A 25,428-nucleotide genomic window follows, 5' to 3' on the forward strand; every position below is an offset into this window, starting at 1 on the left:
AATTATAACAATTTCACAAGGATTAACAAATGCTAATATACGTCATTTTTGCAGCTATGGAATGCCTGGCCATGTAACAATGTTCGTTAACTATTTGAGTTTTGATTCTCTGTTTTGCAGATATTCTTCCTCTAACCGTGTGTGGGGTCCTCCCTTCACCTCCACGAGGCCTCTCCTCGGCTCCGGGCCCTCCGGGGGCGGCAGCGTGCACCCTTCACACCAGCCTCACTGTGCAGCACACACACTCCAGGCTGTGGGTCGTGTTCTCATCTCGCCTCCCATCTTCCATCTCCATGTCCTTCTGCGCTGCTCTCCAGGAGACAGCTGCAACCTCACCTTCCATGTGGGGAAGGTATTTTAATCTTTCTTTTGTGTAATGTCATCTCCAAGCGCGCGTTCTTACTCTAGTTCACGCACTGGATATACTGTCTCTCTGCTCTGAGGCTGCTCCGAACAGTCTCTTCCACGTTCTTATCTCGACTTGTTGTCTCTGTTCCCTCTGAGTTCCTTTCTCCTGTTGGTTTACATCTTTCTTAGACTGGAAGCTTTCTTCAAAGGTGCCGCGACTGTCTGCACTTGCATTTACGTTAAGGGAAAGTACTAAAGATCTACTCAGAACCTTTGTGGACGTGACAACCATCTGCTGGCAGATTGCTGGGGAGCAGGAAACTCAGATGGTACCGGCAGGATGGTGCAGAAAGAACACACCATTCGACAGAGAATCGGGAGGTTACCACGTCAACCAGGCCACCAGACGCGAGGTCGCTCACAAGGGGACGTGCACGACACCTGCCTCCAGGTATGGGGCTGTTGCCAAAAAGGTTAGCCTGAATCTCACGGCCAAGCTTGAAGCCTAACTTCCAGTTTAGAGGAAACACAGAGGGTGAGGAAAGCCAAAACGCACCTCAAGGAAGCAATCAGACAAATGGGACAGCATCCAAGAGATGTGCTAGGGTTACTTCCAAAACCCAGTGTCGCAGAGAAATAAAAGGGATGGGGGTGAAGTAGTCCTAGATTTAAAGACACCAGAGACATGACATTCGAGCCAATCGTTAATTAGATCCTGGTTTGAAAAATCCAGCCAAACACAGGGACATCTGGAGAAACATGACCGTGGACGAAACAGCACAGGGTCTGAGGGCAGCGAGAATTTTCTTGGGCCTGGTATCAGCGTGGTGCCTGCCTCTCAGGAACTGCAGCTGAAACATTCAGGAGTGAAGCACCAGGATGTCTGCAGCTAACTCGCAAGTGTTTCAGCGCACGCACGCACACACACACACACACACACACACACACCCCACCCCCCCCAAATATGACAAAAAGTTAACTGCTGAATACAATGGTTATATGGATGCCTGTTTACTATTCTTCCAACTTCCCTGTATGTTTGAAAGAAATAAGTCATATGAGGGTGGGGAGGAGCGAACCCATGTGGATGGGTGGTTTGTAAACGGCCTTTCCGTGTGGCTGCGTGGCTTCTGTACAGGATGGTGACTGGGTCCCACAGACCAGAGACCCAGCAATGAGCTGGAAACCTTTTAAGGCTAGACTTAGAATCACAAGCATCACTTCCACTGCATTATTTTCTTGTTACTAGTGAGTCTTTAAGGACAACCCATACGCAACAGGAGAAAAATCAGACTACATTGCTCAAAACGTATGACGTCTCTTTTCCCCATGTGACGGAAAGTCACACCATAAGAACATGTGGGATGGGATACACTGGTGCAGCCATCCTTGGAGAGTATGTGTATCTCTACCCTGGCACTTATTCAGTGTGTTTTAATCATCGTTTCTTCCTTGCTTTACTATAAGCTCCTGGAAAACAGAGACAGTGTCTTCATTATTCTTGAGCCCAGGGTTCAGGCCATCATGAGAATGGGCGACCAGCACCCACCCTCCCTCCAATGGTGATTCTCTCGTTTCTCCTACTAGCTGGCCCCTGAGTTTTAGCCGAGTATACTGCTGCCCAAAATAAGAACATTCACAGTCTCGCTCGCTTGTATGTGATGAGTGGGGTGTCAGCAGAATACGTGCAAGGTCTGGATTAAGCCCTTAAAGGAAAGGGATGCTCTCTCCTGCCCTCTCCTCCCTCCTGTTGGCTAGAAGGGACAAGACAGGAGCTGGATCAGCCAACCTGGTCAAGGTAGATGCTACGTGCGGGGGACGACAGAGAAGAAGGTAAAGGAGACGGGGTCCCTGTAGAGGATCTAGAACTGTACAGGAGGGAGAGAACCTAGCTCCTTGGCTAAGCCCCCGGTATTGCGGGAAGTCATGCTGTATACAAACGAAGTGATAACCACTAGATATTTCTCAAATGACCACCAGTCAACTAAATTTCAGAAACTGCACCATATAGGTGATATTCTATTTCTTAGCTCTCTTCGGTATTATTCTTCAAAGCTTATACATTACACGTAAAATATTTCACAATTTTTAAATGGGGGAAAAATTAGCCCCAAAGGATTCAGATACGCATCAGCCCCCACAGACAACAAGCTTTCAAAATGAGTTAAAATGAATCCTTCAAGTTAGAACACTCTCTGACTCTGAATATTTCACTTACTTCTTTTCACCAAGAAATGTGACAGGAAACAAGCAGTGCTTAATTTTAGTTGCAACTACTAAAAACTAACCTTTTTCATACAGTCTGCGTAGTTATTGTACCGCAGAGTCCCCGGGGGAAACTCTTCAGACTTCATGGGGAAATGAGAAACAATGAGCTTCCCAAGAACGTGTTTCAGCTCCTGCAGGTGGTCCCCAGTGAGCCTGGTGAAGAACGGGAGCAGAAGCACAGCCTGGCCCTGCAGAGCGAGCGCAACAGGAGACTGGCTTAGGGATGCCATACAACGAGTGCAATGACTGCTTTCTAAAGACTGAGCCAAGAAAGCACCACACGTGTGGATTCCGAGCCCACTTCAGGACACCTCCTCGGCAGCATCAAACCCACCAGCAAGACGCGTCCCGGCCCTCAGCTTCCACTCTCGGGCTCGCGGGCTGAGCCAGGGCTGTCCCGTGTGAGCACAGGACAGGGCAGCGCGACTCTGCGTGTGGATCTCCTCTGCACACGCAGCCTCTACTAGAAGTGTGCTGCCTGAGTTCTGTGAGGGAAGACTATCGTAAACACCCTACGGGGCGATTGCGGAACTCAGGGCTTCAGAGCAGGCAAGTGTGCTTCCCTCCTCCCTTGGGTAGTAGTAGGTCAGTTCCCAGACCTCCTCGTGTTGAGAAATGTGAAACCTGATTAATCACACAGAGCAGAAAATTCCAAAGAAATACCCTCATGTTCCACTACAAAGATGGTTTTCATGAAGGCCACACTTTACTGGAGTGTAAAATCTAATTATTACAGGACTTTAAAATTACAAAATCTGTTAAGTTCTTGACCCTAAAAGTAAGCCAGATATTTTCTGTTATCAATTAAGAGAAAGATGACTGAGGGCCACAGACGCTAGTGACGGGTACCCGGGCGTCACTGTGCTGGTCCCTCTGCTTCTGAATATGTCTGAAATGTTCCATAATAAGAAAACAGAAAATATCACAAATACACAAAAATACAGAACAGGAAAAAAAATGGAGAACATAATCTGAAAAAAATCTTTTTAACCACTTACCTTTAAATGTAAACCCAAATTTGGATCAGCAAGTAGACTAACATATGTTGTAAAAACTTCTGGGAATGCACTGTGATTTGTATTAAAAGATACAGATGAATCAATCTAAAGGAGGGAAAATGAAAACACATTTCTACATTATGCCTCTAATTGCCTTTAATACATTTTTCAGTTTTTTACATTTCAGAAATGACCTATACATGTTCTTGGGCGCCAACAGCATTTCAACAATTCCTGTTCTGAAATATTTTAAAACTATCCACTAAGACAATGCATGTAAAGCTACACTGAGAAGATAAAGAGTAAGAAATGAAAATGAGAATAAAAGATAATCATGTAAAATAATGGAAAAGTATAAAATATAAAGTAATCAGTAATTGTCCAAGTTATTTTTTATTTGTCAAACCAATGAGCTTTTCAAGAAACCTCCATCAAATTTTTAAAGACACAAGCAACAGACACAACTACATTTTCAAGGTATCTCAAAATACCTGCAGAATTTTTGCCAGTAAGGTCAGCACGGCCATTTTGCTGTCCGGGGCAGCGTCCCTGGCCCACCACGGGCCGCAGCTCCTCCAGCTCTGCAGTATGGTACCCGCCAGTTTCAGGCCTTGGTGCTTCTGACTGGCTCGGTCCCGGAAGCTCTGATCCAACAGACCGTTCAGAACAGCACTCACCTGCGACAGCAGGCGGTGAAGCAAGGAAAACTCTTAACATCAAGGCTGACACACACGCAACAGAATTTACTGTCATTTTTCACAGCTATTCTTGGAAAATGAAGATGCTATTCCTAGAATAGCTGTTTACTTCACAACTCCTCATATCTGAAAACAGCACTTTAACATGTGAATTTTCCCACAAAGGCATACAGTGGTCCCCTATGACATAATGCTTAAACCGCTACCTGTTGTCTTCCTGGTCAGGGCCATTCTCCATGGCGGGGAAATCAGCTCTCTCTGGTCACCGTCACCACCAGATGCACTCATGCATGCACACACACACAGGCATGCACACAGGGACACGCACAGAGGGACACACACGCTTGGAAACAGCACACACACACATGCACACAGGGACACGCACAGAGTGAAACAAACACATGCACACGCACGCAGGGACACACGGACACGGGCACGCAAGGGCACAGGGAGGTACATGCACATCTCCTGTCCTACTGCCTTCCCAACAGTGATCTCCTATATTCGGTTAGATTAATTCAATATTCCTGCTGTTGTGACAGGTAGCTCCGCTCACAGATGATCCGAGCTGAGTACTAGCACACATTTCCTTCCTCACATAACGTTTTGATCTCTCTGAAGTGAGTACTTGACGCTTGAACAACTCGGGTTTGAACTGCGTGGGTGCACTTAACGTGGAAACGCACACTACAGCACCGCACGGTCTGCAGGAGGGGGATCCGTGGACACGAGGCCCGACTGTACAGACAGTTGTACGTGGACGTTCGCCTGGCAGAGGGACAGCGCCCCAGCCCCACCCCCGCTTAGCTGTTCTCAACGTGACTGTCACTGTTGTCATCAAACTCTCCCAAATTCACTACGTCTCCTCTAGACATGCAAACGCATCAGGGAGGCTGTGAGCCATCTCTGGGGCGCCACCTCGGGTGGGTCAGGGACACCGGTCTGGGTCTTGAGTGGAGGTCACCGCCCCCCCCACCCCCAGGAGACTCGTCGGCAAACTTCCCGGACCCCACGCCCTGCTTTTTCCTGGCTTCTGCTCCATCTCGGTGGAGAACTTCCCCTGGCAGCTTCCCAGCAAGAGGAGCACAGGACACAGACCCCCATGGGGACCTGGCACACCTGAAACACCTGCACTCGGCTCTCACTCATAATCGAGAATCCTTCCCACTCAGATGGGAAGTATTCTTTCTGAAACTGTGCAAGAAATCTGGCTCACTGTCTCCCAGGCTGCACTCTGCTGTTGCAAAGACAACTGTCATCCAGGTTCCTGATCCTTTTGAAAGACCTTTGGGTTTTTTCTCTTGTAGAAACTTTTCAGGATCTTCTCTCCTGGGGAACCCCCAAGGTTTCAAATTTTCAAGAAGTCTGCTCCGTGTGGAGCTGTTTCCCCATACAAGGCACCAGACATTCGACAGCCTTTTCCATCTGGAACTCAGAATGGTCATTCCTAAAACGTTACCCATGAAGCCTCTACTTGGCTCGTCCTCTGTCAGGGGCGGAGGCCATGGAGCTGGACCTTGTAGATAGATTCCAAGTTTCCTCATCGTTTCTCCATTTTCTGATTTGTAACCTTACTCTATTCTCCATGACAGTTCCTGAATTTTATCTTCCAAATCCACTTCATTCTTAATTTGTGATGCCTATGTTTAATTCACAAATTTTCTTTCTTGTTCTCTGATGTTCTTTCTCAGTAGCGATCCTTGTTTCATGGATACAGTATCTTCTCTCACCTCTCTGAAGTTTCTTTCTTTTTACATCCCCATCTCACTGAATAATCTGTTTCAAGTGCTTTTTTCCTTCCTGTCCTTTCAGAAGCCCTTTCCTTGAGTGCCTGGTGCTTCACAGTGGTCAGTACCCACTGAGGAACTGAAAGAATCATAAGCAGCAGGCAGGGCTCACCAGCAGTGAGGACCACTGGAAGCGGACCTGGTTGGGCTGGGGTGACGGTACCTTGATTTTCTCTTAGGCTTTTCAGAACAGTCTGAAATCCTGCCTGAGGGTATATCTAGCTGACTGTGTTCTGAGAGCCAAATTGAAGAAAATGGCCTAAAGCCTCAAGGTTCAGAACTTGGACAGGCTTTCGCTTAATTCCCCAAAGGTATCCTTACATCACAAAGGATCATAAAAAAGACCACTAGGAACAATTATACACCAACAAACTGGACAACGTGGAAGAAACAAATAAATTCCTAGAAACAAACAACCTACCAAGACTGAATCATGGAGAAATAATCTGAACAGACCAATTACTAGTAAGGAGACTGAATCAGTAATCAAAACATCCCAACAAACAAAAGTCCAGAATCATATGGCTTCAATAGTGAATTCTACCAAACAATCAAAGAAAAACTAACACCTTCTCAAATTCTGCCAAAGAAGTTGGGGGGGGGGGGCACGGAGGAAGCACTTTCAAACTCATTTTACTTGGCCAGCCAGCATCACCCTGACACCAAAACCAGACGAGGACACCTCAAGAAAAGAAAATTACAGGGAAATATCCCTGAGGAACACAGATGCAAATATACTCAACAAAATATTAGCAAACCAAATTCAGTAGTACATTAAAAGGATCACACACCAAGACCAAGTGGGATTTATTCCAGGGATGCAAGGATGGTTCAGTATCTGCAAATCAATCAAGATGATACACCACATTAACAAAACAAAGGCTAAAAATCATTGGATCATCTCAACAGATGGAGAAAAACCATTTGACGAAACTCAACATCCATTCATGATAAAAACTCTCAACAAACGGGTATAGAGGGAATGTACCTCAGCATAATAAAGGCCATATATGACAAGTCCACAGCTAACATCATACTCAACAGTGGAAAGCTGTAAGCATTTCCTCTAAGATCAGGAAAAAGACTAGGATGCCCACTCTCGCCACTTTCATTCAACATAATACTGGAAGTTCTAGTCACAGCAGTCAGACAAGAAAAAGAAATAAAAGGTATCCCTTCACTCAGAAAAAACAAAACAGTCTCTATCTGGAGATGATATGATATATAGAAAACCCTCAAGACCACCAAAAAACTGTTAAAACTAATCTAAAAATTTAGTGAAGATACAGAATACAAAACCAATATACAATTATAACATTCTACATAATAGTATGAATACATAATAGTTCTCAAAAAGATTTGAGAGCATGAATAAATGTTTGAATAAATTGAGAGACATACTATAGAAAACGTGGCTTAATTTTTTTAAAGAGGTCACCTTGGTTTAAATATGTTCTATACACATTGTATCACCACTCAAAATCCCTGTATGTTGTGGAGAGGGCTGTAGGAAACTTGGCAAAATGATTCTAAATTTCACTTTAAAGAAAATGTGCAAGTATAGCTTGAAGAATTCTGAAAAACAAAAATACTAAAAAGGAACACTGTGTTACCAGATGTTAAAGTGTATCTTACAATTGCTGAAATTAAAACAATGTGGTACTGGCTGAAAAATAGATAGGTAAGTAACAAATTAAACGACCTCCGACCTAAATTTGTATAGAGATTCGGATCTGAAAAAGTTAGAAACTTGAATTAATGAGGAAAATATCCATTTGTGAATGAATGTTTGTCCAGTATATATCTATTTAGGAAAAAGTATCATTTCTACAGTGCTGTTTGCATTACTTCCATCTGTTTAAAAAAGAAATTATAAAAGTAACAGAAGAAAACATGGGCAGATAGATTTTAGGGATAATATTGGGATGGAGAAAGCCTTTCTAAGTATGACATGAAAAACAGAGCAACTGAAAAGAAGACTGGTATCTTCTTTAACTATAAAAAACCAAATACTTCTGTATGGAATAAACACTCCAACTGAGAAAGACAAATGGTCAGGAGGAAAAAGGACTTTCTGCATACATGACAGACAGAGGTCTGCTACACTTAGTATACAAAAATTTTACAAATTGATAAGAAAATACATCCCAAGAGAAAAATGGGCAGAACACAAAAATACGGCATACACCAGAAACACGTTGGCTATTAAAAAAAAATCCGTGGGAAACCAAGATCAGAAGAATTGAGGAACTAACGTTAAACTTGGGGATAAAAGTACAAAGTGGAATTCTCACCAGTGGGGTAGTACAGTGCTTTTGCTATGGTTCAAAGCATTTCAAACTTCACATGTTGCTTAAAGAAATACTTGGGTTATATACTGTGATTCTAATCTTCACTAAAGGTGTTTCTTTAGAAAAAAGGTATCTTTACCCTCAACTATGCCCAGGGTCCCCCAGACAAGAGGGTCTGCGCCTCCAGCCTCCTGCGCCCCCCAAGGACAGGGCGAGCCCGCGGGAGCCGGCTAAGTCACCCGATCCCCCACTGCTCCAGGCCGCCTGCACACCAAGGCCCCACTGCAGCCTTCTCAGACTGTGAAGTCTGTCACTGCTTGTCCTTTTGCTTCCTAGCTTCCAAAATGTTGTCACTTTTGTCTTTTCTCCTTTTCTGTATCCTTTAAGACTGTGCTTTCAAAAAAACCAAAAACCAAAAAACCAAACAACACTTTAGAGGGATCTAGGGAGGGGTGGAGATAAATGAGTATGGTTTCTTCCCCATAACTCTGAACAGTTTACAAGCTCGAAATGCTGTATTTCCTGAGTGTTGTGGGTCTACTGCAATTTTATTTCTAACTTCTAAAAATACAAATTTCTAGTGCAATCTACCACAAAATCTTCCCCTACAAGAGACAACTAGCACTGCTTGGAATAAAAGCTTATTAACTCAGCAGGAAATTATGCCTCTCCCTTAGAATGATCATCCCAACAGTTAACAATTTTTGATTGTCTACCTACCAGGTGACATTTCAAAATTTTGTGTTTAGCAAACGAGTCAACTATATACTAAACACTGATCTGGAATTCCTTGGTGCAGTGGTTAAGAATCCACCTGCCAATGCAGGGGACATGGGTTCAAGCCCTGGTCCGGGAAGATCCCACACGCCGCGTAACAACTAAGCCCGTGCGCCACAACTACTCAGCCTGCGCTCTAGAGCCCGTGCACCACAACTACTGAAGCCCGCGCGCCTAGAGCCCGTGCTCCGCAACGAGAGGCCACCGCAGTTGAGAAGCTCGTGCACTGCAACAACGAGTAGCTCCCACTCGCCACAACTAGAGAAAGCCCACATGCAGCAATGAAGACCCAACACAGCCAAAAATAAATAAATAAATAAATTTATTTTAAAAAATACTGATCTGCACAGGTTCAATCTGAGGGGGCGAAGGGACTAGAGCAGGAACACGTGGGAAATGAGGACTCAGCCTCGAGACCATGGAAGCCATGAACAGGGAGGATTGCGGCACATCCAGACCAGCCGCGGCCGGTGGGGATGAAAAGGCAGGCCGGCCTTTCCAGGGATGGAACCCGGACCCCCCTCCATTTGAATGCGAAGTCTTAACCACTGGACCAGCAGGGAAGTCCCTCACTTTGGTTTACTGATGTATTATTTCAGGCATATGGCAACCCTTTTATAAGCATTACTAAAGAAAATATACTTTATTAAAAGGAAAAATACATTACCATTTTGGGATTATCCACAGATGATTTCATGAGCTCCAATACAGCAACATCTAAATTTTTCAACAGTTCAGTGTTGATTGTTTCTGAGAACAAGCTGTAGAAATACTGTCCGTGAGAGAAGCTGATAATGTTCCTCTGGGACCCTCCTGAGGATGGCATGGACACCACCGCTGTGCCCAGGAGAAGACCCACCAGGTGCTCACACTGCAAAGAGGAAACGAGAAGGGCTGTGGCACATGACTCCCTGGGCGGCTGTTAACTCTGACAGCGGAGAACAGAATCTGCAGGGGCCTGGTCCCGGGAGGCCTGGGTTGGGCTCACTGTAGACATTCAACATGGCTCCACTTTCCAGGTTTTACTTTGGGTAAGAACTCTTTCCCTGACTCACATGTCTCACAGTGTTCCACAGAATCTCGTGGTTGTTGCTTTGAGGGGAGAGTCCAGGAAGGGTGAGGACTGTTTGCACTGAGTGGAGAAAGGGGCACGAAGGGGAGGTGGGTGGACTGGGGAACCACAGCTAGAGAGACTGTCTGAGGCCAGCCCTGCACAGCTCAGAAGGCCCTGAGCACTTTGTGGGGCATCTGGAATGCTCCTCCAGGGCCTCTCCCACATCAGCCTCTGAAGAGTTGCCAAGCATGGGGGAAGCAGAGGCCACTGTGTCAACACAGGTCAGCTTTGCAGTCAAAAATTGCTCTCTGCCTGAAGGCCTTTTGGAAGTAAACTGGGATGGACAAAACTTCAGCTTAAGAAGGTCATTCTACTCCTTTTATATTAAAAATAAAAAAAAAACTTTTAGAAAGTCATCTCTCGCAAATCAGTTAAAGTCCTCATGCAGCTAAGAAGTTGCCCAGCTAAATTCCCGTTTTCAGAGACGCTGCGAGTGAGTGACGCCTGACATCACTGGGACAGCACACGTGCACACAGCTGTTTTCCCTACCAGTCCTCCACAAGCAAAGGCCAACTCCAGGAGTCCACTGGCGAGCCGCTGGCAGCTGGGGTCCAGCGAGGGCAGGCACTGCCCTTCGACTCCAGGCGCGATGCTTTTATAAACCAGGGAGAGAAGCTTCGTGCCGAGAGAATGCTGCTGACCTGCAGACTAGAGTACAGCAACACTGAAACACCCAACAGTGAGGTGTGACATAGAAAAACACAGCCTCACACTTTTCATTAATACAATCCATGTTCACCAACACTGACCACTGCCTTCCAACTGTCAGGGACATTTTCACTGACCTCTGACTCCTGGCCACACAGGCACAATAGCAGTTAGTGCCTAAAGGTCTTCAGAAGGTGCTGGAAATATTCAAGTGTCCTTTACTTTCATTTTACATTAATAAACTTTTACACTTAGTGTCATATTTACACTCTAGGCAACACTGCCACGTCTGGAGCAAGTATTTCTCTAATTCCTATCTCGGCATGCTCTGTACATTAAGGGATATTTTATTTTTTTATTTTTATTTTTTTTTTTTAAAGGGTAATCAGATATTTTATTTTATTTTATTTATTTTTATTTTTTTGCGGTACGCGGGCCTCTCACTGCTGTGGCCTCTCCCGCTGCGGAGCACAGGCTCCAGACGCGCAGGCTCAGCGGCCATGGCCCACGGGCCCAGCCTCTCCGCGGCATGCGGGATCCTCCCAGACCGGGGCACGAACCCATGTCCCCTGCATCGGCAGGCGGACTCTCAACCACTGCGCCACCAGGGAAGCCCTAAGGGATATTTTAAAAGGCTATAAATAAATCGACAAACTAGCATAATGAGCTAAGAGAAATGTAAAACAAACTGGCACAGTTACCTGCGATGGTGCTATAACATGCAGAAAGCCAGCCCTGTGAAGCTGCTTACAAGCCGACACAACAGACGCCAGCTTGGCCCTACTGACGTGAGCGTCCAGGCCATAAAGGTCAACAGCGCAGAGCTCCTCAATGCTGGCCGTGCAGGGAAAACAAAAGGAAACCAGGTGAGTGCCGGTCTCATGAGGTCAGAGCACACTGAAGACTGTGTGCGTCCTGCTGCAATGGATTTACTAGCTTCCCGGTGCCCCAGTCCACCGCAAGGTCCTGGACAGCAAACCCAGGTTAAGCAAACTAGGGTGCGTGCCAATGCCACAGGGACGACTCGGGGCCACCTGCAGGCCATCTGCTGCCCTGAGAGCTAAGCCGTGGAGGGGTCTCTGCGCCCCACCCTCACCCCCACCCCGTCCCGAGGCCGCCCTGGAAGCCCCACCTCCATGTCGTGACCTCCTCCCTGAGGCACGCCTCCAGCGCAGCACGGTGCTGGGACGTCTTCAGGACCTTCAGAAGGCCCACGCACACACTGGGGAGGTGGTCCATCACCGGGAAGTCCCCGACGTTGAAGCCCACGCTCGAGGGCGCACACAGCGTTCTCACCAGGAGCTTCGTAAGGTCTGCGCTGCACGAATCCTTCCCGAGGAGCTGCACAGACACACCCATCGGTCAGCGTCGGGACTTTCACCGCAGTGGACGGCCCAGCAGCCGGGAAGGATGGGGCGGGGCTCAGACAGCACACAGCTCAGGCTCTGCAGTCCCTAGGTCTCCGCCGCGTGGACCTGACTGCCGTCACGGCGGGAGAGCAACCATGGACCACACGGGGACAGGAGGGCCCGGAGGTGCCCCACAGAAACCTTCACAGGGTGGCGCCGTGGGCTTCCAGCCCTGCAGAGGCAGGGCCTGGCGCATAGTAGGCGCTGAGCAGGCACTGACGGGATGGGGGTCTCAGCCTCACAGACACATTTACAGATGCTGGCTGATGCGCATGTTGTCAGGCAGATGCTTGATCACAGCATAACACACAGTAGCCAATAAACATCTAGAAAAACTGTGTTTTTTATCTGCACAGTGAGAATCTGAAGCACATGCAGAGTTTTATCATTATTTTCAAGAAGAGACAACTCCTATAGCAAGGGAAAGTTCTAAGAAGGCTAGAACCACCAGTGGGTAGCCAAGCACAGGCCCCTTGATCAGGGCAGCGGGCGGGCCTACCTTCCAGCTGTCAGGGGAGGTGCCAAGCAGCGTTGTGGAGAACTCCAGGACCCGGACCACCACTGTGCATTTGCTGTAATTGTATCTTTCTCCCTCCTGTGGGCTGGGTCTGTCACTTGTGGCCCCGGCACCAAAGCACTTTTCTGCCGCCGTGATATCATGCAGAGCAATGCTTTCTAAGAAGAAAGCCACTGCTTTCCAAAGTGAAGACTGTGTTTCAGCACCTAGAAAAAATTGCATTAAAATGTTAACATACGCTTCCTTCTAAACCCACTAAGATTAATGTAAAGTTCCATCTTTAAGTATAGGTGTGATATACTTTCAGCCAAAATTTTTAAAGTTTTAATAAAAGCCGAATAAAACAGCACTTATTTCTTCTCATTTCAAAACACCACCTGAACAGAACTCAACTGCAGACTCGTACAGTAAGAACACACCTACGGAAGGTTAGGTCTTGGCTCTCAAACACTACCATGGGACCATAAATTAACATGATCTTTATGAACGGCTATTTGCCAAATGTACTAAAAGCTTAAAAAAACGTGCACACCAATTTCTATCAAAGGTTTAAAAGCTCATATGCTTTGACCCAGCACTGAAATTTTATCCTCGGGAAACAATGGCAGAATTGCAAAGACGTGCTTTGAGAATGTTAACTTTAGCCATTGTTTCTAATAATAAACAACTAGGAACAACCAAAATGTCCTTCAGAGGGCAACAGAGAGACACGCCATGGCAGTGGCCTTTAAGCAGGAGGCTGTGACTGACGTTTTATGGGATCAATTTCAGATCAACTCCCTAACGGGGTTCTCCCGAAACTTGCAAGTGTAAGACACGCTCCGCCACAGGAAGGACGGACACGCTGTTCTCCGCTCCGCAATCCGAGCACAGCTCACCATTCTGGGGTAAAGGCAGGGGACATGTGACAACAATGGTGCACAAGCCAAGGGAGTGAACAAAGGTGGAGGCTGATTAGGTCCTCTAGGGTGATGGCTTCCAGGTCTTTGTTCTCCTTAGATTTAGGAAGGCGATCAAACTGTCAACTGACAGGTCATTATGTATTTAAAGAACTGGGAGAAAATGTGTTCAGAACTGCATTCTCAAACACCAGGGACCCTGAACCCAACAGGCCAGGGGCCGTCTGACTCCTCTCAACCCTGTCACCTCTGACAGGACTGCGGAGAGAACAGCAGGCCCTCTGCTCAGACGCCGCCCCGGCTGGAACGGAGGCCCCCGCACAAACAGTCATGCAAAGAACACAGCCAGTTCTGAGGGCAAGTCTGAGGCTCCGCCCATGGGATGCGGTGGTGGTGGGGGGTTTGGCCCAGGAGAACCGCCAGAAGACTCAGCCAGCTGCTCCGAGAACCCTGAAGCAGAGAGCGCACCTGTCAGGCGACAGCCGGATCCAGGTGCTGCTTCCCAGAGGACACCATTCCCAGAGTCAGCGCCTCCCCGCGTGGGCCACCAGGGTCCCCAGGGGAACAGAGCCTGCCCAGCACTCACATTCCACCCGCCTGATGTCCTTTGCAAACAACACCGTCACTACCGCACTACAACAGAGAAGTTCCAGGGACAGAAAGATGCAAGAAAACTAAAGACTCGCTACGCAGAGACATGGCACAAGATCACAGAGGGCCTCAGGAAAACCTCAGAAGGTTACTTCACACAAGGGTCACTGAGAACCTGTGAACAGGGCAAGAAAGCAGCACAGACTCCGGGCAGGGAGTCCCCCCACCCTCACTGTGAGCTCTGAGACGCAGGCAGACCTGAAGAAATGACACCCTGTGATCCTGTCCAACCAAAACCCCACCCATCTTGGCCCCAGCATGGTTCCAGGCAGAACCGGACGGTGCTGACCCAGGGAGGCTCTACCCACCCAGGAGCTGGGCAGCACCAAGGGTCCCTGCGCCCAGGAAGGTATTGTAGCACTCCAGCGCAGCCAGCAGCGCGTCCATCCACTGCAGCGTGGCACGCAGGCTGAACGGCCCGCGCAGCTGGAGGAGGGTGGGCTGGGCGAGGATGCCGGCTGGTGGATCGCAGGCTCCTCCCCCCTCAAATGCGTTTATGAGGAAGGAAATGCCTTCCTTCTGGATCAGGTCTCTCAGCCACAGGGAAGGGGATTTGTTGCCTTAAAAGAGAAATAAGATTAAAACACACATATAAATCACTTTCATGTAGTTAAAAACCACTTGATCTAATCACTGCACCTGATTAAAAACAGCATCTCCCAATCATAAAAAATAAAAATTAAAAGTCTGCTATGTTAAAAATGTAATCAGACCAGAACCAGACAGGCAATATCACAATATTTCAAATAGAGTTTTCCATAAATGTCCCACATAAACGACCTACCAGTGCACTGAAATTCCAAAATGATCCAGGATAGTCTTATTTTAACCGCAGCACTCACAACTTGCTCACTGTACTGTCAAGAAAGTATTTCCACCAAAAGCCATTCTCTTCAGTTTCTTTAAACACTATTAACATAGTCGGATACCATTTGAATACCTATAAACTTCATACTCTTTCTCTTGCCTTTTTTCTTAAAAGTCATTACTGTTTTTAAGGAATAAACAGAGCAGTCAGACACTCCAGCCCCTCTGCCTGTGCCGCCGGCGGCCACGGGGACCAGGCCTCGTCAGCCTGCTTCCTCGTCCACAGTGAGACGCACACAGTATCTACTTCTGAGGCTGTCACCAAGGTGAAGTGAACTGAAGCAGTTAATATCTGAAAAAGTGCTTAGAATATAGCATCTACCACATGGTAAGTGCCATGCTTATTAAATAAAAGAGTCAAATGATCTGCTTTTGAAAAGATATTTTTCTTTTAGGTATTAATCATTTTCTAAGTTAAAGAAAAAAACATTAAAGTGTATTTTGTATGCTCTGAAATCAGTGGCTGTGAAAAGGTCAAGTCATTCTGACTCTAATGAAGTTACAGAAGGATCCAAAACAGTAATATAATTCTGATGCAAAAGAAGAATTGGGGACTTCCTTGGTGGCCCAGTGGTTAAGAATCCACCTGCCAATGCAGGGGATGCGGGTTCGAGCCCTGGTCCGGGAAGATCCCATGTGCTGCGGAGCAACTAAGCCCGTGAGCCACAACTACTGAGCCTGCGTTCTGGAGCCCATGTGCCACAACTACTGAGCCTGCGCTCTAGAGCCCGTGAGCCACAACTACTGCGCCTGCGCTCTAGAGCCCGTGAGCCACAACTACTGAAGCCCGTGCGCCTAGAGCCCGTGCGGCGCAACAGGAGAAGCCACCGCAACGAGAAGCCCACACACCACAACGAAGAGTAGCCCCTGCTCTCCACAACTAGAGAAAGCCCGCGTGCAGCAACAAAGACCCAATGTAGCCAAAAATAAATAAATAAATAAATAAATTTTTTTAAAAAAAGAAGAAATGTTTTTTTTACTGTGTCAAAAATACCTCTCACAAGCTATATAAGTAAAAGACAGTACCATGTTTTCAGGGTTTTAGGAAGAAATATTAAACATTCCATTATTTTCACTAAGAAGAAATGAATAAAACTGTAACCATGAGTGAAGAACACTACTATATTTAAATTCTACATCGAGTGCTAGCTGAGAGCGGCAGAAGAGGACGTGCAGAAAGGAAGGACCTGGGGAGACAGGTCTAGAGGGAAGCAAGACAGGTCGAGGATGCGGGGTGGGGAGGCCCTCCCCACCATGAGGTGGTCTCTGTCTCTCTGCCTCTCCACCCAACCCGCCCCCACTCCCCGGTGTCGGCATCGGAAGGCCCTGACACGCAGTGGGGACAAACCTGCACCTGTCATTACGTCCCATGGAGCCGGGTGTCCACATACCTGGCCCGACCATGGACAGGGTACGACTGCAGGACACGGGACCTTAAAACTCACAGGGGCAAAGACAAAGAGGAGGGCGAACAACCCCCTGGAAGACACAGAAGCGGTGAGTCATGGAGGTGGCAGGGCAAGGCTCCCCAGCACTCCGCATCCTGTGCTCATGAACAAAGGCCATCCCGAGGGGTGGAGCGCTACTATTTCACTGGAAGTCTACGAGGTCCCTGCAGCAGGCAGCTAGGAAGGAGAGCAGTGGAAACGTCTGCCATCAGCCAGGCTGACGCCGCTGGAAATCGGGGGCCTGCAGCAAGCAGTCCTTCCTCAGAAGAGTCTGGGCCTCAGTTTCCTTTAAAAATAAGAAGATGCCCCGCCCTCCATCCCATCCACTCTTCACGGACTTCATTGTGAGAAGGACAACATGTAAAACAAACTTGTCAACTAACAGCAGTAAGCATATATAAAATACTAATAATGTTTTAAAAACAATTCTCTAAATTAAACACTACAAATACACATTTTTACCATATACATAAACTTATAGTATAGTAGATACTTACATACTATGTATTTATATAGTATATGTAACGCACAGTATAACTACAATCACAACACACAGATTGCAGACTCCATAGCATTTAACAGCACGCATTCCACAGTACAGGCCATATTCGAGCATGACGACTGCAGCACGCGTCTCAGTCTCCGAGCGGCACACAGTCATTCCCACCTCCTGCCCCTGGAGCAGCCCCACGGAGGCCCCCCACGCCCCTGCTCAAGAGACCCAGCTCACGGTCCACTGTGTGATGGTACCTCCTCACCCAGCTGCACACGCCACAGCACGCCCTGGCTCTGGACTAGTGCCCGGTGCACGTGAAGGGGAGCCAGGGCCTGAGTCTGTCCTGGGGCACAGCGTCCTCACACCGGAGCTACCAATACATTTATTCCTGAGAAATGTAGAAATTACCTCAAGTCTCTTAAGTACAGTTTAATGGTTTAGTACAGTAACTACTGAAAAGCACAGGTCCATCGCTTTCCTTTAACACCAAATGATCTGAGATCATTCAGACTTAGGAGTCTGGCAATTCCTTATTAATTACAGGCCAAAACGAACAACTGCATTACTTCATTAACTTTTTTTTTTTATATATAATTGGTTTTTTAAAATTGATATTTGGCTGTGTTGAGTCTTTGCTGCTGCACATGGCTTGCTCTAGTTGTGGCGAGCGGGGGCTACTCTTCATTGCGGTGCGCGGGCTTCTCATTGTGGTGGCTTCTCTTGTTGAGGAGCACGGGCTCTAGGCACAAGGTCTTCAGTAGTTGCGGCACATGGGCTCAGTAGTTGTGACTCGCGGGCTCCAGAGTGCAGGCTCAGTAGTTGTGGCGCACGGGCTTACCTGCTCCGCAGCATGTGGGATCTTCCTGGACCAGGGCTTGAACCCGTGTCCCCTGCACTGGCAGGCAGATTCTTAACCACTGCGCCACCAGGGAAGTCCCGCTTCATTAGCTATTAATAAGATTTCTAAACCTTAACTGAATATTGTGTTAACTACTATGGTCATCCAATCCTTCCTTCTTTCTTTTTTTTTTTTTTTCTGCGATACTCGGGCCTCTCACTGTTGTGGCCTCTGCCATTGCAGAGCACAGGCTCCGGACGCGCAGGCTCAGCGGCCATGGCTCATGGGCCCAGCCGCTCCACGGCATGTGGGATCCTCCCGGACGGGGGCACGAACCCGCGTCCCCTGCATCGGCAGGTGGACTCTCAACCACTGCGCCACCAGGGAAGCCCCTTCCTTCTTTCTTTGAAGTGGGACAGAAAAGCAAAGATGCTGTGGAATAAAAGGTACTAGGAAATTCTAAGTTCACCTCTTCTGTATCGTCTAACAACAAAACAGCATTTTTTTCTTTCCTTCTATAAATCTTTGAGAAATGTACAGCCATAATTTATCACCTGTCTTACAAATTATCTATAATGATTATTTTTGGTACTTATTCTTTGTATTTATTAGAACGTACTTATTTTTTGTATTTACTAGAACACGTTACATTTATCTAAATAATGGAAATGTTTTATATAAGTGTATCTCTAAACTACTGGCAAAAGTCATTTATAGGGCATAAAGATCATCATACCTGGCAACAAAGGAACAAACTTATAAAAGAGTTCTATGGATTTGTGTCGACATTCTGTCTGGGGCCTCCCACAATTGGCGAAAAGCCACTGGACCACGTCTGATAAACACAAGGGTGCCGTAGGTGGAAAGCCTCTGCATGGAGAATACACTGTATTTAATATTCACACTCCAACATTCAGCATTTAGCTGACCCCAGAGTCTAAAAACCATAAATTCAATTTTGCTACCCTGATACATGCAGAAACCATATTTAAAGGCATTCAATTTACTTTTAGTGTATTATCATTAGAATACAATCAAAATGTCACAGGTGAAATAGGTTCTAAATGTTGCTTACCTTTTATTTTTTTAATTGAGGGAAAAAGTAAAAAGCATTTCTTAAAAGATCAGCACCAAGTATTTTCATGTTTCCTTTTCAATGCACTTTAAAATGAAAGGGGGTTTAAGTTCTGAAGTAATGCTTCTCAAACTGTGGTCCCTGGACCAGCTACATCAGTATTAGCTTGGCAGAAAGGCAAATTCTCAGCCCCACCCTAAACCTACTGAAGCCAATTCCAGAGCAAGGCCCAGCGACCTGAACTGTATGTAGCCAGACCTCAAGGTAATGCTACTGCTCAAGTGTGAGCATGAATGACCTGGAGAGATGTCATACTCAGCGGCAGAATCTGGAAGAATCAATTTTAAAACCACAGAGGGAGTATTAATGTAAAACCACAGAGGGAGTATCAATGTCCGGTCTACAGGCTATGCTTCTCCAGAGTGATGGGCGCCAGCAGACACCAGAGCCCCAGACCCCTGCACAGACCTGGGGGAAGAGGCATGGCACACCCACACCCCGCCTGAGAAGGAGACCTTGCCGGGATGGAAATGGGAGCAAAGACTGGAAACCACTGGGCAATAAGCCAGCCTTGGTTTTGAGTGGCTTCATTTCATAATCTGTAACCTCATTCTGTCAAAATCCTACTATTTCAATATTTTAGTTCTTACATTTGAAACCTACTACATAACAAACAGCTCATGCATATTCCAAGCAAATAATTCCACACCAAATTCATATTCAAAATTAGTGCAGACAAATGTCTCAGTTACAAAACTGATTTTCAAATTGTATCCACTATCCCAACCAAGATGACACCTTAAACAAAGCACTTTCAAACATAAAGCTTTTAAGTTACTTTGGAAAACTGACTCTTTGTACTTTCACAAATTCCTCCTAGATTCTCCTGTGTTAACTGAGAATTAGTTTTATGTTAGGGGGAAAGAAAAAGAAAAAGGAAGCAACATCACCTACCGGGGACAGCGTCGCTTTTTTGCTTTGTTTAAAGAAACGTGCTTCTTCTCGACGATGCGGCCCAGGTGATCGATAGCATCGCAGCATTGCTGAACTGTACCTGCTCTCAACACAAACAGAAATTGCTGAAGGAGATCTACAGCTGATCATCATTTACAAAGCAGTACTACAGGCTTATTGGCCTAGCTTTGTCATTAAAAAGGTGATTTTACAAAAGAGTATTTTTCATCCCTCAAAATACAACACTGCACATCCAAATACAAAACCCACGTTTAAGACCGCAGGACAGCAAGGCACAGCCTTGCGTACAGGTCTGAGATGGAAAGGCTCTGCAGGTGTTAAAAAACCCACAAAGCAGGCCAGAGCCCGTGCACCCCACTGAAGGCTATTATTTCAGGGGGTCAGTTCCTTGACCCGCACTCTTCTCATGTAGGTTAAACTATATTATAGTTAATAATACAGACACTGCAGGAGGAGAAGAGAAATAAAATAGTAAAACCATCTACAGGCGTCTAGGGTTATTCAGGAAAGGAGCCTCACACAGCCTATTTTGACCTCTGTTACCAAGGAAGTTTTCTTTCTACACTTTTTAACTATGGCAGTGATTTTTAAAAGAGTAAAATTTCACTTGTTGAGAAAATTCACCTATATATGATGTCAAGATAAGGCCATTTTAAGCTAATGACAGCTGACGACAGGACTGAATTTTAAGTGTTTTTGCTCATTAGTAGGGCTATCACCATGGAGGACAACAGAGCTTCAATCTGTCAAGAAATGAGAGACACCACCATCTGGCAAGTGAGAGGGGATCTCCACAGCACCCGCTGCGAGAGCCACATCAGGGTCCACGTGCCCCGGGCCAGACCCCATGCAGACTGAGCGGGCAGATCACCGAGAAGTCTCCAGCCCCAGAACTCCTGGACAGTCCTGATAGCTTCCGGACGGAATTTAACTGCAAAGACGATCATTTGTTACTCTCTTTGCCACTTCAGCCTATTTCTTAGTATTTTAAAATGACGTCTTAATTACTGTCAAATTAGCCTTATTACAATCTTGTAAGGAAACCTACTTTCTACCTTCTAGCTGTCATTAGTGAATTCAGAGACAAGGGCCAGCTTTCTTTGGCTCGTGCCAGCCGTGCGCTTTCACTGGACCTTCACAGCAGGGCTGCCCCACCTGCCCTGGCCAGGATCCCTGACCAACCAGGGGTCAAGATGAGTGGACGCCAGGGGACACGGCGAGTCATAGAGGAGGCACTGAAGCCTCTTGTACCAAGCGGGTTTGCGGCAGCAGAGGGCCCCACCTCCCCTTTACTTATCACCCTAAACGGGGATGTGAGGAGAAGGCAGCACCTTACGAGGGGGTGACCCAGGCCCCCGCATGGACAGGCTCGCTGCGCACACACAGAAAGCCCAAGTGGGACCTACCCAAGGACCTCTCATCCGCATGTGCTAAGGCCAGGCTTTCCACGTATGTAACCAAGGCTTCAAACACGAACTGTTCTACCAGAGACTCTTCCTCCCTGCAAAATAAAGAATACTGAGCCTTACCTGAGAAGACAATAAAACAGAAACAATGAAGGGAAAAAGTTATGTTATTAAAGAATACATACCTTAATGAAATTTGTCTTTAAAAACGCCACAAATTTTTTAAAACATAAAACAACCTAAAACACTTCTGAAAGAAGAAAACCTGGTCAAAAACAGACCCAAGAGGCACAGGCTTTTTACTATTACAAGCACCCTCCTCCACCTGTGGACCTGCTCACAGCACATAACCTAAAACCTAAAGCCACTGTTCTGACCACACTCCACACACCTCATCAAAATTACATGTAGCAGAAAAGAAGACCTGGTACTACGTTCACATTTTTTTAAATGAAGGAATTTTTAAAGTTCTCTACCTATCCAAAAGTAAGTTAACATCAACAGTCATCTCTGGGCCTTTTACAAGCATATCCGCCACATGTGAACAACTACCTGGACCACCAATGTCTGTGCACCATCCACTGACGTCACACTCACGGGTAGGCCACAGGCACAGGCCAGCCTCTCCCTGGAAAATCTGTCCCTCAGCGACACAGGACAGTGAATGATTAAGCACACGACGCCAGGCAGGGGCACTAAGGCTCATGGGCGTTCTAGCCGTGTGACCAAGTGCAGGGTCACTGCTCCACCTCTGAGAGGTGGTGATTTCCTGAAACAGGACCAGAGTGAGGAACCAGCAGATGCCAGAGGGTGGGGAGGACTGAGAACAAGACCGCATGCCGCTGTTTGGTTTGGGAGGAATATCACCCTAGTTTTTTAAATCTGAATCCTAGAAGGGGACCCACAAGCTCCATGTGTCCGCCACGACACCCCACCACACACCCAGATGTGACACTGACACTAAAGGGCATCACGCTGTGGGCCACAAAGGCAGATGGAACACAGGAGTCGGAGCGAGGGGCCAAGGCTCACCCAGAAGAGTGATGTGTGCGGCCAGACCACAGAGGTGGGGTTGGGGTCAGAGTCCCAGGCTGGCTACAGTAGCTTGTATCTTAGATGCAAAAACCACTTGAAGTAGCGAGGAGGAAATGACATGACCAAATGATACTCCAAATCCACGATCCCCAAGGAAAGCTCTCCAAAACAGTTCGTGAGCTTGCAGGATGGAAGCACCTGAACTTGTACTTGCATCACTCAACACACAAGCCCTCGAACACGGTTCCCTCGGGCATCATTTCTCAAAGCCACCCGAAATGTAGTCCAGCAAATCCCAGTGTCCGAGAAAGACGGCAACAGGGGAAAGGGAACAAGGCCCAACAGGACGGAGGGGGAAGCGCACGGGCGCACAGTCGGGTCAGACAGGGTGGGCGAGTGGGGCGGAGAGGAGCTCTCCACCCCGACAGACCCAGAGGAGCCGGGCCCAATGACCCCCTGCGTGACGCTGCCCTCCAGCCCAGGTTCAGCCTGGACTGCCGACTGCACTCGCTGACCCCACAAGAGAATTCTGCTCTGACCTGCTTCTGACACCCAAGTCAGGCCACTGGGGTCTCAGAAGCAGAAACTAAAGGGCAGTCCACATTCTTGGACGGTACTTCTCCCCAGTGTCAGCTGTGGGTCCACTTCACACATTTCTAGAGAGCTCGGCTTCCCAGGACTAACGATGGACTCTGTCAACCTAATTCCTTGGACCAGGCTCCTGTCCTCTGAGAAGCTGAAGCCAGTCTCTGTTCAGCAGAGTTTCCCAGGATCCTTTACCTGACAGTGAAAACACTGATCCAACCTCACCTGGCCATGTCTATGCCTAACAGCTGCTTTCCAAAACCAAGAGCACACCGATTAGGGTACATACCAATATATAGAGAATGAAGCAAAAAAGCAAAGCAAGGGAACAAGTAACATCAAAGTCAGGAGAAGGATTAATTTAGGGCAGGGCAGATCTAAAATACTGATAACGCTCGATTTCTAAACCTAGGTGGTCAATATGCAGGAACATGTTACTGTTATTATTATACAAACTTTACACATTTTAGGGTTTTCAAATTGAGGCATAACCAACATACGTTGCATCAGCTTCAGGTGCACAACACAGCAGTTCGCTATTTGTACATGTTACAAAACCATCACTGCAAGCCTAGTCAACATTGGTCACCACACCTACTTACAAAATGCTGTGCCTTGTGATAAGAACTTTTAATATCTTCTCTCTCAGCAACTTCCATATATAGGATACAGTGTTATTAACTGTAGTCATCATGCTGTGCATTACACCACCAGGACTCACTTCTTTTATAACTTAAACTTTGTAGCTTTTGAGCCCCTTCACCCATTTCTCTGAGCCCCCAGCCCCTAGCTTTGGCAACCACCAATCTGTTCTCTGCATCGATGACCTTGTTTGTTTGTTTGCTGTTGTTGTTTATAATTTAATATATAAGTGAGATCATACAGTATTTGTCTTATTCTGTCTGACTTGTTTTACTTAGCATAATGCCCTCTAGGTCCATCCATGTTGTCACAAATGGCATGATTTCCTTCTTTTTTATGGCTGAGTAATATTCGCGCGCGCGCGCGCGCGCGCGCGTGCGTGCGTGCGTGCGTGTGTGTGTGTGTGTGTGTGTGTGTGTGTGTGTGTCAGATCTTCTATATCCATTCATCTCACAATAGGCACTAAGGTTGCTTCCATGTCTTGGCTATTACAAATAATGCTGCAATGAACATGGGGGTGCATAAATCTTCTCAAATTAGTGTTTTCATTTTCTTCGAATACCCAGGAGTGGAATTGCTGGATCGTATGGTAGTTCTATTTTTAATTTTTTGAGGAACCTCCACACTATTTTCCACAGTGGCTGCATGAATTTACATTCCCATCAACAGTGCATGAGGGTTCCCTTTTCTCCACACCCTCACTAGCATTTGGTATTTGTAGACTTTTTGATGATGGCCCTTCTGACCAGTGTGAGGTGATACCTCATTGTGGTTTTGATCTGCATTTCCCTGATGATTAGTGATGTTAAGCATCTTTTCACGTACCTGTTGGCCATTTCTATGTCTTTTTTGGGAAAATGTCTTGTCAGATATTCTGCTCATTTTTTTAATCAGATTTTTTGCCATTGAGCTCTATATATATTTTGGATATTAACCCTTTATTAGATATATGATTTGCAACTATATTCTCCCATTCAGTAGGTTGCCTTTTCATTTTGTTGACCGTTTGCTGTGCAGAAGTTTTTAGTTGGATGTAATCCCACTTGTTTATTTTTGCTTTTGGTGTCCGATTCAAAAAATCATCCCTAAGACCTGTGTCAGGAAGCTTACCAGACCTATGTCAGGGAGCTTACCACCTATGTTTTCTTCTAGGAGTTTTATGGTTTCAGGTCTTACATTCAAATCTTTACTCCATTTTGAGTTATAGTTTTTGTGAATGGTGTAAGACAGGGGTCCAGTTCTCCCAACACCATTTATTGAAGAGGCTGTCTTTCTCCACTGTGTATTCCTGGCTCCTCTGTCGTGAAATTAATTGACCATATGTGTGTGGGTTTATTTCTGGGCATTCTGTTCTGTTCCAATGATCTATGTGACTGTATTTCTGCCAACACCATGTTGTTTTGATTACTATAACTTTGTATAGTAGTTGGAAATCAGGAAGTGTGATGCTTCCAGCCTTGTTCTTTTTCAGGACTGCTTTGACTTTTCGGGGTCTTTGTGGTTCCACACAAATTTTAGGACTGTTTGCCCTATTTCTGTGAAAAAAGCCATTGGAATTTTGATAGGGATTGCACTGAATCTGAAGATTGTTTTGGGTAGTATGGAAATTTTAACAATATTAATTCTTCCAATCCATGAGCACAGAGTATCTTTCT

The 25,428-nt window shown here is 46.5% G+C and overlaps 1 protein-coding gene across 9 annotated transcripts in view; it reads right to left on the reverse strand.

The window, feature by feature from the left end:
• The window catches only part of PRKDC (protein kinase, DNA-activated, catalytic subunit), a 164,571-nt gene that overhangs the window by 85,920 nt on the left and 53,223 nt on the right, over window positions 1–25,428 (reverse strand). For 5 of the 9 annotated variants that reach the window (XM_081258460.1, XM_081258459.1, XM_081258457.1 and 2 more), the window contains exons 28-39: window positions 21,512–21,606; window positions 20,085–20,187; window positions 18,792–18,925; window positions 14,715–14,966; window positions 12,839–13,062; window positions 12,063–12,271; window positions 11,632–11,764; window positions 10,772–10,930; window positions 9,835–10,038; window positions 4,106–4,291; window positions 3,615–3,719; window positions 2,637–2,804 (exon numbers count right to left, since the gene is read on the reverse strand). In XM_081258460.1, coding sequence (XP_081114586.1) covers window positions 2,637–2,804; window positions 3,615–3,719; window positions 4,106–4,291; window positions 9,835–10,038; window positions 10,772–10,930; window positions 11,632–11,764; window positions 12,063–12,271; window positions 12,839–13,062; window positions 14,715–14,966; window positions 18,792–18,925; window positions 20,085–20,187; window positions 21,512–21,606 — 1,972 coding nt within the window. The remainder of the gene's footprint in view (window positions 1–2,636; window positions 2,805–3,614; window positions 3,720–4,105; window positions 4,292–9,834; window positions 10,039–10,771; window positions 10,931–11,631; window positions 11,765–12,062; window positions 12,272–12,838; window positions 13,063–14,714; window positions 14,967–18,791; window positions 18,926–20,084; window positions 20,188–21,511; window positions 21,607–25,428) is intronic. The other 4 variants (XM_081258465.1, XM_081258461.1, XM_081258464.1 and 1 more) reach the window with 1 other exon arrangement.

This window comes from Mesoplodon bidens, assembly GCF_964165515.1.
Source record: "Mesoplodon bidens genome assembly, chromosome: 16".
NCBI classification, from domain to species: Eukaryota; Metazoa; Chordata; class Mammalia; order Artiodactyla; family Ziphiidae; genus Mesoplodon; species Mesoplodon bidens.